The following is a 17,389-nucleotide window of genomic DNA, read 5'->3' as shown; positions in this document are numbered from 1 at the left end:
CATATCAAGAATTATGACTCATTCCAAACTACTACTCAAAATCTCATTATTCTCATCTTTGTAACCCATTTTCTATCTCATTTCATAATCTAAGTCTTTCAACCTCTCAATACCTTAAACAATATGGAATGATCATAAAAATTACCTTATATAGTGTGGGAATGAGCCTTGAGTGGAAATACTTCACTTGAGCCAAAACCCTAGTTCACTTCCAATGGGATTTCTTGCCTTGGATGAACCCTAATGAGCTTCTTACACTTGATTTTCTTGGTTTGATGAAGTTGATCATAAATTTCTCTTGAGTTCTTGTGGAAGAAGTGTGGAGAGCTTTCTAGAGAGTTCTTGAAGTGTGGAGTGAAAAATGGAATGAATTGAATGAAGTTGGGTCCCTTATATTAATCTTGAAATCTGACCCGACTCGGATTCACGGACCAACATACGGTCCGTGTCTTTTATATGGACCGTATGTCTGACCGTATCTTTGGTCCAGCGAAAGTCCCCATTCTGGGCAGAACATACGGCCTAACATACGGCCAGTATGTTTTATTCGGTCATATTGCCCAGCTTCCCAAAATTCGTTCTCGTCGACTCGTTTGATCTCCAATCCTTGTGGAACCTTCCTAACACTTGTTTAACACCTCCAATTTAAGGGACGCTATAACTCTTCTCCAAGATATTATTAAGTCATCATTAACTTGTTACTCGTAAATCTTTTTCGATTCATAGCCTACACCTTGCCTTTCTTGGCAAACTTTTTTCTCTTACCTCGAATGTCTTTGAAATCTCAATTAGGATCATCAAATGCTATTTCTTACTTGTTGAAACATCGTATACTTCGTGCCCTTCGTTAGTCTATTCACTGTGCATCGACAGAAAAAATTTTGAGGTGTAACAAGATCTGTGGGTGCCGGTAGCAACTATAGAGGGGGATCGAGGCAGTCATATTCTAGATACTCTGGCCAGTCGGCAACTAGTGCTCCTCCCCAGTTTGCAGGTAGGAGATTTGACTGCTCCGTTCATACAGGACAGGGTCAGAGCTCGAGAGCTTTGGGTTCCCAGTTTGGGGGTGATTATAGTCAGAGGAGACCACCGGTTCCACGATGTAGTCAGTGCAGAAAGCTACATTTGGGCCCGTGTCACCAAGGTTCAGATGCTTGTTATCTTTTTGGATAGACTGGGCACTTGATACGTGATTGTCCCTCGATGTACAGTAGAGGTAGGGTTCAGCCCACACGATTAGCAGTTGGTTCTTCTTCGTCGGTGCGCCCGATAGGGCAGACTCCCCAGATTTCAGTAGGTCGAGGTAGAGGCAGAGGGGGAGCATCCAGTTCAGGTGGTACCCAGCCCCGTATCCATGCTCTAGCCGGACGATAGGATCTTAAGTCCTCCCTGGATGTGGTCACAGGTATATTATCCATATTTTCTCATGACGTTTATGCATTGATAGATCCGGGTTCTACGTTGTCTTATATTACTCCTTATGTTGCTGGTCGTATTGGGGTGAAATCCGAGCCAATTAAACCTTTTGAAGTATCTACTCCGGTTGGTGATCCCGTAATATCTAGGTAAGTGTACAAAATTGTGCGGTGATGGTATGTAATCATCAGACTATTGCTAATTTGATTGAGCTGGAAATGCTAGATTTTGATGTGATTATGGGTATGGATTAGTTAGCCTCATGTTATGCCAATGTCGATTGCCTAATGGAAGTTGTTCGATTCCAATTTCCGGGGAAAACCTGTGCTTGAATGAAAAGGTAATACTGCGTCTCCTAGAGGTAGGTTTATTTCCTACCTTAAGGCAAGGAAGATGATCGCGAAAGGCTATATTTATCACCTAGTCCGAGTTCATGACACTGAAGCAAAACCACCGACTTTTCAATTTGTCCTGGTAGTAAATGAATTTTCGGATGTATTTCCAGATGAACTTCCAGGCCTTCCCTCGGAAAGAGAAATTAATTTCGCTATTGATGTGTTACCGGATACTCAACCAATCTCTATCCCTCCTTACCGAATGGCTCCTGCAGAATTGAAAGAGCTAAAGGCACAACTGAAAGATTTGCTTGAGAAGGGGTTTATTAGGCCCAGTTCGTCACCGTGGGGAGCACCTGTCCTATTTGTGTGAAAGAAAGATGGTTTCTTATGAATGTGTATTGATTATAAGCAGCTGAATAAGTCGACGATAAAGAATAAATACCTGCTACCAAGAATTGATGATTTGTTTGACCAGTTACAGGGTGCCAAGTGGTTTTCCAAAATAGATCTGAGGTCAGGTTATCATCAAGTGAGAGTTAGAGAAGAAGATATTCCCAAAATGAATTTCCGAACGAGATATGGCCATTATGAATTTCGAGTAATGTCATTTGGGTTGATTAATGCTCCGGCGGTATTTATGAATTTGATGAATAATGTATTCAGGCCTCTCTTAGATCTGTTCGTGATCGTGTTCATTGATGATATTTTAGTATACTCTCGGACAGAGGCCGAGCATGCAGAACATTTACGTATTGTCATTGGAATTCTTCGGACTCGAGAGTTGTATGCAAAATTTTCAAAATGCAAATTTTGGCTGAATTCTGTGACTTTTCTGGGCCATGTTATTTCATTTCGATGGCATTCGAGTTGATACTCAAAAGATTGAAATTTGTGAAGACTTGGCCAAGGCCCACAACACCTACAGAAGTTCGTAGTTTCCTGGGATTGGCAGGTTACTACAGAAGGTTCGTGGAAGGATTTTCCTCTATTTCAGCACCATTGACGAAGCTAACTCAAAAATCAGCAAAATTTCAGTGGACTGATGCTTGTGAACACAGTTTTCAATAGTTAAAGGATAGATTAACCTCAGCCCCAATTCTGACACTCCCAGAAGGACCAGACGATTATGTTGTGTATTGTGATGCCTCTGGTGTTGGGTTAGGATGTGTGTTGATGTAACACGGTAAAGTCATTGCCTATGCTTCAAGGCAGTTGCGGAATCATGAGAAGAATTACCCGACCCACGACCTTGAATTGGCCGCGGTTATTCATGCACTAAAGATGTGGAGGCATTACTTGTATAGCATTCATGTCGATATTTATAAGGATCACAAGAGCCTCCAGTATATTTTCAAGCAAAAAGAGTTAAATCTACGGCAGAGGCGATGGTCAGAACTTCTAAAAGATTATGATGTGAGCATTTTGTACCACCCCGGAAAGGCGAATGTAGTGGTTGATGCACTTAGCCGCAAATCAATGGGAAGTCTATGTGAGGTTCCTCCGGAGAAGAAAGAATTAACCCGTGAGCTTCACTAGCTAGACAGCCTCGAAGTTCGTCTAATTGATTCGGGCAATGCAAGAGTCGGTATTCATAACCCAACTGTTTCCTCCTTAGATATGGAAGTAAAAGAGCGTCAATATGAAGATCCTCAGTTGAGTCACTATAGAGATACATTTCATGAAAAAGAGAAGTCGCCATTTAAAGTTTCTAAAGATGGCGTTCTTAGATACTGAGACAGGCTATGTGTTCTAAATGTTGTTGAATTACGTCGTCGGATTCTAGAAGAAGCTCATTATTCTCGGTATTCTATTCACCCGAGAGCGACAAATATGTATCACGATCTTAAGCTAATGTATTGGTGGGATGGAATAAAGAAGGACATAGCAGAATTTGTAGCTCAACGTCCAAATTGCCAACAAGTGAAAATCGAACATCAAAAGTCAGGAGGATTATTGCAAGCTATGGAGATTCTAACCTGGAAATGGGAAGTAATCAACATGGATTTTATTGTAGGGTTACCTCGCTCCCGAAGCAAGTATGATTCCATATGGGTGATCGTGGACAAACTCATGAAATCAGCTCATTTTCTTCCAGTCAGAACCACATATTTGGTAGAAGATTATGCAAGGTTGTATCTTAAAGAGATTGTGTGAATCCACGACGTCTCAGTGTCCATTATTACTGACAGAGGAGCACAATTTACAGCTAAATTTTGGAAGTCCTTCCAAGAAGGTTTAGGTACTTAGGTAAGGCTTAGTACAGCGTTTCATCCACAAACGGATGGGCAATCCGAACACACTATTCAGACCTTGGAAGATATGTTACGGGCATGTGTGCTAGATTTAGGTGGTAGTTGGGATGACCACTTACCTCTTATTGAGTTTGCATATAATAATAACTATCATTCTAGTATTCAGATGGCCCCTGTATGAAGCTCTATATGGAAGAAAGTGTAGATCCCCAATTGGGTGGTTTGAAGTAGGAGAGGTACAGCTAATAGGTCCTGAGTTGATCCAACAAGCGGTGAAAAAGGTCAAGGTTATCCGAGATTGATTGTTAACAGCCCAAAGTCGCCAGTAATCTTACGCGGACAACCGTCGGCGAAATTTAGAATTCCAAGTTAGTAATTGGGTATTCCTAAATGTATCACCGATGAAAGGTGTGATGAGATTTGGCAAGAAAGGAAAATTAAGCCCTCGATACATTGGACCTTATAAGATTGTCCGCAAGATAGGCTAAGTAGCTTATGAGCTGGACTTACCTCCAGAACTTAAATCAGTCCATCCAGTTTTTCACGTATTAATGCTCCGTAAGTGTGTCAGAGATCCTACGAGGATCGTACCGGTAGATGATGTTCAAGTGACGGAAAGGTTGACTTATGAGGAGGTATCCATTGCCATACTAGATAGGCAAGTGCGGAAGCTTAGAAACAAGAAGTAGCTTCAGTCAAGGTGTTGTGGTGAAACAATAACCGAGAAGAAATGACTTGGGAAGCGGAAGAAAATATGAAGTCCAGATATCCACAATTGTTTGCACCCCCGAAAGAGATTCAAGATGAGACATCGGTATTATGAGGTATATATGCTTTCTTTTATGCTCTTTGGTCGTGTGTGGCTAAAATTCATTGCTATTATGTTGTAGCCCTGTGAGGCGTTGTTATTGTGCATTATTGTGACAAGACGGTAGCACCATATTATAGGGGAAATTCAGGCAAAATTTTTGTAAGAAATCCCGAAGAACTTAACATTCGAGGACGAATGTTTTTAAATGGGGGAAGGATGTTACACCTCGGAAAATTTCATGTCGTCGCACGGTAGATAGACTAACGTAGGGTGAGAAGTATACGATGTTTCTATAAGTAAGAAGTAGTACTAAAGCATTCTAATTAAGATTTCAAAGACGTTTGAGGTAAGCGAAGAAAGTTCGTTGAAGAATGTAAAGTATAAGTCGTGTTTGAAAAAGGGTTTGCAAAGTACCGAGCTAATGCTGATTTAATAATGTCTTGAGGAAAAGTTATAATGCTCCTTAGATTGCTAATGAAGTGTTAAACAAGTGCTAAGAAGGTTCCATAAGGATTGGAGATCAAACGAAATGACGGAATTAATTTCGGAAAAGGGGAGTTATACGACCACTTATACGGTCCGTATAACTTTATACGGTCCGTATAAGGGTCCCGTATAACCCAACAGGAAGGATGTTTTCCATGATGGTGAACCACGGTCACTCATACGGACCGTACAATGTTATACGGACCGTATAAGTGTCCGTATAACACCCGATGGGCTGAGTATTTCCCCAAGTATTTAAATGTGATCCCACTTCTAATTTCTCATTCTTTCACTTCTCCACTTCTCTCAAGACCTCTAGAAGGTTCTACATATTTCATTTTCAAGAATCCAAAGGAAATCAAAGATCAGTATCATTAATCCAAGGAAATCAAGTGCAAGGAAGCTCTTAGGGGTTGCTAGAGTCAAGAAATCTCTTTGGATTGAAGCTAGGGTTTTCCTTCAAGTGAATCATTTTCATCCAAAACTTGCTCCTACACAACCAAAGGTGAGTTTCATGATCATTACATGTTATTTAGCATATTTAATGGTTGAAAGACTTAGATTATGGAAGAAAGTGGAACATGGAGCTCAAGTGTGAAATTATTGTATTTTTTAATAGTAGTTGACATGAATCATAATTCTTGAGACCTTATGAGTATGATCTTGTTAAAGATAATATTAGGAATGTTGGAGAAGCATGATATGTGAATGAATGCAATGTTGTATTATGATCATGGTTATGAATGACCTTGAGAGGAAATTGTGGGAATTGGATAATGACGAACTTGACAACGTTATTAAATATGATATTACAAATGTTATTATGGATGATTGAGAGTTGATATATGATATGAAGAAAGTTTTATAAACAAAGGAAATGCTACCCAATTTTCTCTAGCTTTAGTTCAAGCATGCTCATGTTATCGATTATCTAATATTAGTACGAACTCTCTTGAAGGTAAAACGTGAATATTGGAGGGGAACGTTCAAGGGATAAAGTAGCTAAACGAAAAGGTATGTGAGGCTAATCCCTTCTTTTTCTAAGGCATGATTCCTATGACATGACTTCCCTTATACTTCCATGAATTTCTTACATTCGGAAACTATGAGTCAATGTTTATAGAAAGCTTCTCAAGAAATAAAGATAAGAGATGTGATACGAATACAATAATGATGATGATGAGTCGAAACCTAGAGATCCTAAAATTCAAGATATGATATTGCTATGAAGCCAATGATCCACATATGATTCTTTGATGTTATTCATTGTTGTTAAACTCACCTTATAATGCTAGTTCCTTCAAGGTGAGATATGATGATCATGACTACTCCATAATGGAATCGGGAGTTCTCGACCTTATGTCACCCCGATAGAGTTATACTTGTAATTGAGTTCTAATGTATGCTTTATAAGATGTATATGATGATGAAGTTACACCGTGCCTAGATGGCCGGACATGTCACCGCGAAGGCGGGCTGCATATGATTACACCGTGCCTAGATGGCCGGACATGTCACCACGAAGGCGGGCTGCATATGATTACACCGCGCCTAGAAGGCCGGACATGACACCACTAGTGGGCGGCATTATGATGGTTACCCCGACGCGGGTTAACGATGATGGTATATATGATATGCATACATGTGTTTTCCTTTAAAGGTTAAGCAGGGTATATCTTCAGATCATGTTTCATTGTTTCTTTATTACGCTATTATTCATCATGCCTTACATACTCAGTACAATGTTCGTACTGACGTCCTTTTTTTTTGGACTCTGTGTTCATGCCCACAGGTAGACAGGGAGACGGTGCGGATCCGTAGGAGCTTATCAGCAGATTCATAGGAGCCCTCCATTATTCCGGAGGTGCTACTTATGATCACATTCTTTTGTGTATATATTTTGGGCACGACGGGGTCTTGTCCTGTCCTTATGTCTAGTACTCTAGTAGAGGCTCGTAGGTATGTACGTGTGGGTAAATTGTGTTTCATAATGATGTCATTGTACTTTTGTATATTATTTTTGGTAGTCGTGAGGGCTTATGTATATAGATATGTGTTTCTTTGGAGATTATACATGTTCAGGTTGAGTATGATGATTAGCCGAATGTGAGGTGCTCGGTAGTCGGCTCTGTGTACCCGTCGTAGCCCCTCTAGTTGGGTCATGACAAGCATGAACCCACGTCCTTCAATTCAAAAAAACAACCCAAACATCAGACTAAGCACATAATTAGTAAAGACATCATATTAGAGGGGATTTATTCCAAGTTCACTTAACTAATGCTAAGGCAAGATTATTTTATGAGACTACTGTCACGACCCAATTCAGGGTCGCGCGGGCACCTACATTTCAACCTCGGTAGGCGAACCCTCTCATTGAATACACATCAATTAAATTAGGACGATTCATTTAAACCGATAGAAATTTTGAAATAACAGTAGAATATCATAATATTTATGTAATAAACTCAAGTGTTCATATGATTCGAACAAATACATGATTACAGACTCAATCCATCTTCCCATGACCTGGTCTAGACTAGTACAAGAGCGACTAATGACTTCAGATTACCACTACATTCTAAAACTCAACCTCTGTCCCGGAATGAAATGGGAGGAGGCCTTCCAGATAGGCACCGCGTATTTCCACATACGCTTCGATCAATCACCTGAAAAATTCTACATCCCAAAAAGCGTGTAGCAAGTGCAATATCAGTACAAACCACGCGTACTGAGTAAGTATCATAGGCCGACAATGGTTAGTCTATATCAGTAAAAGAATTTACAGGTAAACAGGATAAAAACCCAAACAAGTCATACGTCTATCTACCACACACTGTATATCAATACCCTTAAGCATTAAATTCACTCTAATAATTCACCAGTCAAGCTCACAACGATATCGGAACTCATATATCATTGAATCGATCGTTTCAGCGTAGTAGTCAACTCATCATTAGGACACCCGTTATCCTACATCACATAGAGACCAAATATGTAACTAATCTTACGAACGGTCTGTGGGATACCTCCTCAAGTTCGATCAATAAATCCAGATCCAAGTACATGTCATTGCCTAAGTAAAGCACCTAATCCCAAATGTGCAAAGTCTGAATAAACCAATCTGAATCCATTCATCACAAGTAAACACCAAATCATCTCAAACAAGGCATAATGCAGTGCAATGCAAGATGTATGAATGCAATGCTATGCAAGATGTATGAATGCAATGCCATGCCATGCCATGCAAATGAGGTGTACACATGTACTCCGGACGGAAATATCAACGTCTCGGTAGCACAACCCAGTGTGACTCGCGAAGTCTAAGTGCCACCCATTCCGGATCTTTGCCCAACGGACGGACGGGACCAAGCTAATTGCTCACGGGGGGTCTCCACCGGCACCACTGCGGAGGACCCGCGAAGTCCATGCACTAATAACGATTCCCGGACTAACATCGGAATCGGCCATGCAACGATGTCGAAACGGATCATCGGACATCAGCCATCTCACAATCACTCAAGTAAAAGAGCCTGTCAAATATCAGTTTCACACAATCAACGATACCGGATCATCACCGGTATCGGCCATGTATCATGAATGAATGAGAATGCGTGCAACGTGTATTAACATCAAGCCCAATATGACAAGTACCTACCAACAATCACTCAAGTAAAAGAGTTTTATCAAATATCAGTTTCACACAATTAAAGATTCCGGAATTGATCATTAGACATCGACCTTCTCACAATCACTCAAGTAAAAGAGTTTTTATAATATCAGTTTCACTCAATCAACGATACCGGATCATCACCGGGTATCGGCCATGTATCATGAACGAATGAGAATGCGTGCAATGCGTATATCAACATCAAGCTCAATATCACAAGTACTAACAATGGGGTACGCCAATAACGTATCATATCACAATACCAACAGTGGGTATGCCAACAATATATCAATATCACAATACCAACGGTGGGTATGCCAATAATGTATCTTTATCACAATACCAACAGTGGTTATGACAACAATGTATTTATATCACAATACCAACAGTGGGTATGCCAATAATATATCCGAGCCAAGACGGATAACGTGATCTAATCTCTATCAACAACTCATGGCATCAAGCCAACACAATAGCACTGTCAAGCACAACACAACGGGGTGGCTAGTCCCAACACACAATAGGTCAATCAATCGATATACATTATTACCACTTCCTTAAATCAGCCTATTAACTTGGAACATGTAATCTCACCCTACACTCACAATCATTTATCACAACTCTTTTTAGAACTCAATCACGATCGTTGGTGTATTTTATCCTCCCATTTATCAACTAGGTTGAATATTAATGGCATTACACAATAATAACATATTACGGGGACTTCTCATCATTAGACACAACAATAGGTTTCACCCACTACTTCCAAGTCACATATATCCACCGATATTAAAGAAAACCACATCAAACAACCTAAGGAATCTACAGGCCACAAGCCCGAACACACAAATCACACAACAATACCATCCTAAGATTTCATCCCAAATCTCCAATTCCTATACATGCATTCTCCGTTCCTTCTAATACACGAATATATGAAACTAACCGGAGTCTACCGAAAGGGAAGCCATAACCTACCTGGCAGCCGAACAGGCGCCACGAACCCACATCTTGCCTTGTCTTCCGAAGCGTCTCCAAATAGTCAAACTCTATCACATATGAATTCTATGTAAGAAACCATGAATAATGATACCCATATTGGCTACTTTCTATTCTGGTCAACTTTCAACCCTTAATTTAGAAAAAACGGGTCTCAAGGGCAAGACGGGAATTTTATGACCAAAATACCGAATTCAATACTAAAATGTCAAAACCCATTACTTTAATCATAAGAATACTCAATTAATTCTCAAAATCATCATTAATATAAAATCCCCCAAATTTGGATGTAAGAACCCTAACTTTAATTCATAAAATTCAACTCTAGCATGGAAGATTATTGGTTAACAAGCCTAGATATATCATTATCTAGCATAAATAGCAACATTAACATCATTTATTCACAATCTAGGAAGCCAATTCATTTTTAGAACTCTTTCATGAAAAACCCCATAAACCCTCCTTTGATTCTAGTCATTACAAGGTTGAAATCATGTTTAGAAGATCATAATGGATAGATATAAGGTTAGAACACTTACCCTAGGAAGAAAATGGCTCTCTAGACCTTCAAGTCGCCTCCAAGAGTGCTTACAACGATTTTGGAAGTTATGGGAAATCTCTAAGGGTTTTACCAAATATAAAATATATTCGAGTGCGGCGATACCCGTGGCGGCCATCGCGCCGCCCCCAACGGTGCCCAGACCGCTATGGTAGTCTAGCCAAAAAATGCACTTCACCGCCCCAGCGGTACCATTACCGCCCCAGCGGTGCGCCGCCGGGACACCGGCCAGCTCGGACACCTGGAAACCGGTTTCCGGTTTCGCCAATTCCATCCCGATACTCGCCTATCATACGAAACCTAACTTACACAAACAAAACATGCAGATATACATAAAAATGCACTACGAACTCACCCGCGGTCTCGGATTTCCCAAATAGGGTCTCGTTGACCAATTCAACTCTCGGTCAAAGGTTCTCACTTAAGGTCAAGATTTTCTCACAAGTCAAAATAAAAACTGACGAGGCTCGAAATCGGTCAATAAGGGAAAAATCTCGCTAACAACCAAACGGGTCATTACATCAGATACCAATTAAACAATCGCTCATCCTCGAGTGAAGAACAAGAGTAGGACAAGCTTACGGTAACCAAGGAAATCATATCACAACCAACACGGAGCTCTTTCAACCTAAAGCAAACCCAGATAGCTACTTATTCGCACTTAGCCCAAAAGACCCAATTACCATACCCCTAAAACAAACAGCGGATCTCACATAGATAAATCATATAGCACAAACTTTTAGACATAACTAAGTCATAAAACATTCCGAACTGGTAAGATATTCTGAGCGCCGAATCCTTTTGTTTCACCCTTTTTTTCAAGTCGTTCCTTGAATCAGTATTTCTTAGAAGTATACAATACAAATCGAAACCAGGACTTACTCCTCCCAAAAGAGAAACCTACATCCTCTAGAAAACTCTAAGCTATTTCATCGAAACATATTTTTGCCGTAGCTAACTTGGTCAGTCTTAAGTCTTCTTAACCCTTCAAATCACTTATCTAGGAACTTGCCATCGAGTACTGCATAGGACAAGATCTGCCATCATCCAATGATTAGAACGGAGCCTTATCACAGTCCTAGAACCTCTCCAAGGCACAACCATTATCATTACAACCCATTGTACTAACCGAAAGGCCGACTCTGGTGAGATACCACAAGGATTCCTAGTAACAAACCTCAAAAATCAGGCATTCCTTATCACATCCATTAAACTGATCTACTTGGAACTCATAAGTTCTCTTGGAGTTACAACCTCGTTTTAACTATTTCCATTCAAACCATAAAAGCCCACAATGAATGCACCGTTTCAGAATATATCAGCAACCATACAAACTGATTCCAGGATCGAAACCCATCACATTCTTACCACGCATAGCAGCCATAAGTTACCACCAATCCACTTTTATAAACCTCAACAAGTCGGTTCACTGAAATATGCTTCTCACTAGTCACAAATCACGAACCTCACAGAACTCTGTCATATCACCTAGTCCATCCTTGTAGATTTCCTTCTTAAGTTCACACAACAAACATATCTCAACTGGAATATGCAAGAGGACGACACCATAATCCATACTGACCCAAGAAATCCCTAAGATGTACCTTTTTTTATCGATTCACCATCAACTATACCTTTTCTCGAGTCGTCAATTCCCAAATTTTCTAATCACTTCTCGATCATCGATACCATAATCAATCCTCGAATCCACTCCATCGAATACCACATAACCGTAAGTCTTGCAAACTAGTCGAATTCATCCTGGAGATAGGATCGTACCAGCACATTAGAGTTTCCTTAACGTTTACAACTCGAACTTGAACACTCTCTAAATCTAGTGTATCACACAAACAGTCTCACTAATATCGTCATATATCCCACCGAATCGTCCTTTCTATCATTTCAACTACTAATGTTTACTAATCCCTTACTCAAATCCTTAACGTTACTAGTTCTCGAAGAATCACCTCTTACCTCAATTATTGAATCTGAATACCTCTAACCACTTGCATGACTATCCCTTTTTTTTTTTCAATCACCCAAGCCGAGTAATAACACCATTAGTAGCAGATCTAGTCAATTTTACACAATGAATACAAGGTTCCCAACCTTAGTCCATCACTGACCTCTATTAGCCTATGCATAACCGAACATACAACCTATCCATAAACTCTTAAGCCTACTCTACACTGCCCAATCGCAACCAAGCTCCCACATCACTAACTCTTGCTTCAACAATTTCCTTTCTGTCCTTAACCTCGTAAACACCCATCAACCTCATCGGTCACACCCCTCACTGTACATCAAGATATAATGGTCCTGCAATCCAACACGGCTCAAGTACCCATATTACCTCATCTCAAGTCTTACAAACCTTAATTCCCTGAACCCGATAGCAAGATGCCTCATCGCAATCCTTTAGTTCCTATATTTCATTTGAAATCTCTCACACTACCGACCTACAAACACTCAAATCCACTCGATCCTCTAAACTAATCATCCATCTAAGCCAAATGAACCACCAAACAAAATCCATATTTGTCTTCAAATCTTGGTGAAACAACCAGTAACACCTCAAGTCATTAACACATCCCATACGCCCATAATTGAAGTCATTTTTTTCAGTCGCTTACTAACTCCTCAGAAGTCTACAACCCAATCAATTTTACCGATCAAAAGATGTACCCATAGCATTCACTTAATAACCGAGTAGTCCTTTAACATCAACGAGCTTATATCAAGAATAACTTTTAGTACCAGTTGCAAGATTAATCTGATGACCATGTCAGATACCAATTTTTTTCCCTTCCCAATCTCTCGAAAAGTACTCATATCCAAGATATTCTATGAAGTCTCACTTCGTTACGTGCTTTCCACAATAGTCTTCCTTCATGTCCTTATTGTCAACTTCTTTTCTTTATTACCCACGATCACAATACGTTGCCCACATTTGATGGTCATCACCGAACTTACACTTGTTCTCACATACCGAAGTCTAATACCCTACATTTGTTAAATCGTCGGCCCGCCATTGGTTCACCAGTGTCACACACACCATCATAAAGCCTTGACGAAGCTGAAGTCAACCGATCACATCACCAAGCAACCCAACACTGAAACGTGGAGATCATGTAACCCTCTGAACTATCTTTCCTATTTCTCACGAACCCCCACAATAGACATAACAACCGAGTCTAATCGCAACTCCACACAATCGAATCCTCAGGCCATATAATGTCTGTATATCAATTTATCTTCATAAAAAGTTAGTATCTTTATAAATTCTATTATATTTCGCATCTCTTTGTTTCCTAGGCGCGATTTCAACTTTAAGGGCCGTTTAATTAGTCTTTTAAGAGGGTTAATTTATGTTTTTTTTTGTTTCCCATCCGGTGTCCGGTACCCGTATTGGGCCCGACTAAATCAGGATTCGTGCCGGGTACGTAGTCCCACATTGGGGGGCAAAGCACTCCCTAACAATGGTGACTCGGTACCCAAGGGGCTCGAACTCGAGACCTCTTGATTAAGAATGGAGTAGTACCAGCGACTACACCACAACCCTTGTTGGTGGGTTAATTTATGTTATAAAACAACGAAACGACCCCTAATCCATGAAATCGTGAAGCATTGGAAATGAAGCAACCCTCTTAAATTATTGCCAAATAATTATTTCATTTATCCATATCTGTAAGACTTATAAGACTATTTTAATATTACATAAGAAGATGATGAGTATAAAAAACAATAAACTTCAACTACGTGTAATCATCTTTTCTTTGGAATATATATTATAGTATGTGTTTGTTGAATTGACTTCAAAACTAAAGAAGAGCATTTTGTCTTGAAAATATGCTACACTAATGCAAAAAGATCTTTAAGTAGGCAAATGATGTTAGATATGTTGTAGTTGGCCTCTAGTGCCACATTTGTGGTCATAAAATTCTGCAGATGAAGTTGCCGACTTATTCAGAATTGAATTGGATTTGTCATAAAGCCTGGTGTAGAATGTAGGTAGTCCAATTAGTCAAAGATGCAAGTGGATTTTTCTCACCCTATTAATATGTAAAGAGAAAAAAGAATGGTCACAGTTAGCAGCGGATTTGTAATGCTAATAAGGCATAAAATTATATCATTTTACAACGTGAAAAGGGCAAATAAGTTCATGTACTATTCGAAATTAAGGAATTTAGCCATCCATTAAACTTTTAGTCTAATATTAATCACTTCGTTAGGAAAAGTTCTTATTTTACGCAGTTGACCCTACTGAAGCTCCAATCTGTGTATAATTTTAAACCATAATCAAAAGTTGATGAGTACATTCGGATCTTTTTTCTCGATAAATTTGGAAATGTATAATTCACTTATTTTATGCTAGAGCTTCATTAATGGCAAGAGCAAATACGAGATGATTGCTAACGACAAAAGTATGAATGGACCAAAAGTGTAACAAGGGGAAATTTTATAAAGGACAAGCACAGTGATTTGCTAACAACAAAGGTATGAATTGAATGGACCAAAAGTGTAACAAGGGGCACCATATTAATAGCAAGAGCAAATACAAGACGATTTGTTAAGGACAGAGGACCAAAAGTGTAACAAGAGGCACCATAGTAAGGGCAAGAGCAAATATAAGACGATTTGCTAACGACAAAGGCATGAATGGACCAAAAGTGTAACAAGGGGCACCATATTAATGGCAAGAGCAAATACAAGACGATTTGCTTACGACAAAGGTATGAATGGACCAAAAGTATAAGAAGGGGCACCATATTAATGGCAAGAACAAACACAAGACGATTTGCTAACACAACGGTATGAATGAATCAAACTTAAGGTACCATTGTAGTTGAAAATTCGAATGCTTCCATTGAGTTAATTGCGACTTAAATTCAGCATGAACATCTGAAATACATTATCCATCTCAGTTGGAATGTGTTAGCTCAAATTATTGTTGTTTACAAACTCCAGGAAATTAAATGCTTCCAATCTCCCACATCATTGAGATTAATTGAACCAGTCAATCTGTTGTCAGATAAATCAAGAAATAGTAATTCTCTTATCCCAGATCCTTAAGTGTCCTGCTAGAAAATTGTTGTCTTTCAATTATAAATTTTACATCAAAGTGAAATTGCCTATTCTATTTTGAATTATCCTAGCCAACAGATTAAAAAGAAATATCAATAATTCCAAATTCTGGAGAGGTGCTACCACGAAAAGTTATTTTCTACGAGCAAAAAGTTGCGCTTTGTTTCCAATTCATAAAGGGTTGTCCATAGAATTTACTATAAGATCCCTGAAGAGCAAGTTCAGATATATGAAAAAGTGTGAAGCAATATTTCCATTGATTTGGTTAAAACTAAAATCAAGATGACTAAGGCCCCTGAGATTTTCCATGTGAGGTAGTTTATGTGGAAGTTATGTTTAGAATAGCAAAGAAATTTGTTTCTCTAGTAACTCAAGTGAATTTTTTTTAGTATTTTACAACTACAGAGTCTGTAAAGAGGCACTTATGCAATACATGTTTATTTAGATCTTAGTATGATACACAATCATTTCTACTTTCATCTTTAACATATCATTCTTTGACATGCATTGCAGTGTATAGCAAATGTAAGAGGTATTATATCTTCAACATGTTCATCTTTAATAAACATGAAACAAACTTTTATTAGCACTTATTGATATAAAAATATTAGTACCTTCCACTTGATATTGTATTCACTCTAGTACAAGGGCTCAGAATCCTGGTTGAAACACTAAACTAGATAAGCACAACTAACAATATAATACACAAATATTAGTCTAGTAATAATTTTGTCATGGAACTCTTATTCTTACTTCAGAACCACTTGGTGTCAAAACTTGCTCTTTTTCCATACACAGACACCTTACATCTCGGGGAAGCTTCTAGCCTCCATGGAGGTTATTGAGAAATAGGTGGATCCATTGACAACATATGGGAGATGAAGTGCATTGTTGGCCTTGATTTTGGAGTTTCAAGTAAACAAGAGATTGCTAACTTGATGATAAAAACTAAAACCTTTTTCACTTCATCTTCAGGGTATGGAAGGCGTTCATCTAGCAAATGGCTAAGCTGCACATCTCTAGTTGGTGAATTCGCTAGCAAAGTAATATGTTCCCCAAGATGCTTTCCTTTGATTACTTCCAATGACAATACTCCAAAACTGTAGACATCACACATCTGTGTAACCTTAATCGTGTATGCAAGCTCTGCAATATATAATTTCGAATGGGTATAACTATTTAAACATGTAAGTGAGAGTAGAATGAGCACAAACTTGCCATTCAGTTCATGAATTGGAAAAAGAAAAAAAGATAAAGGAGGAAAATCTTACCCGGTGCAACATAGCCATATGTGCCTGCAAATGCAGTACAGTTGGATGAGTCTGGCTTGAGAAGCTTAGCTATTCCAAAATCTGAAACACAAGCTTCAAACTCGGAATCAAGCAAAACATTACTGCTTGATATGTCTCGATGAACAATCGGCGGTGAGCAATCCTGGTGCATGTAAGATAAAGCAAAAGCAACACCTTTGATGATATTCACCCTTTTAAGCCAATCCAATTTCCTGGACTCTACTTCGTTGCTCAAGATACTAGATAAACTACCTCTCTCCATGTACTCGTAAACTAAGAACGAGTGTTGTGCATTCGAACAAAAGCCATAGAGTGTCACAATGTTTCGATGCTTAATCCTTGTCGTGCCCTTACCTCATTCATGAAACTTTTGCGATGTGTAACCTCAAAGGAAGAATGAAGTCTCTTGGAGCTATACATTCACAAGAGATGGAAGCTTTACCTTGTAAACGCTTCCGGACTTTCCTTTCCCGATGCAATACAT

At 39.2% G+C, this 17,389-nt stretch overlaps 1 protein-coding gene across 1 annotated transcript; it reads right to left on the bottom strand.

The window, feature by feature from the left end:
- Positions 1-16,451: 16,451 nt before the first annotated feature.
- On the bottom strand, positions 16,452-17,167 carry LOC132032258 (MDIS1-interacting receptor like kinase 2-like). The gene is made up of 2 exons (XM_059421970.1): positions 16,885-17,167; positions 16,452-16,759 (listed from the first exon to the last, which is right to left on the bottom strand). Exons 1-2 carry the CDS (start codon positions 17,165-17,167, stop codon positions 16,452-16,454), a joined length of 591 nt encoding a protein of 196 aa, XP_059277953.1.
- Positions 17,168-17,389: the final 222 nt, after the last annotated feature.

Source organism: Lycium ferocissimum, chromosome 2, assembly GCF_029784015.1.
Source record: "Lycium ferocissimum isolate CSIRO_LF1 chromosome 2, AGI_CSIRO_Lferr_CH_V1, whole genome shotgun sequence".
Classification (NCBI taxonomy): domain Eukaryota; kingdom Viridiplantae; phylum Streptophyta; class Magnoliopsida; order Solanales; family Solanaceae; genus Lycium; species Lycium ferocissimum.
Note: the sequence above shows the minus strand (reverse complement) of the source record. Positions and strands in the feature narration are given on the sequence as shown.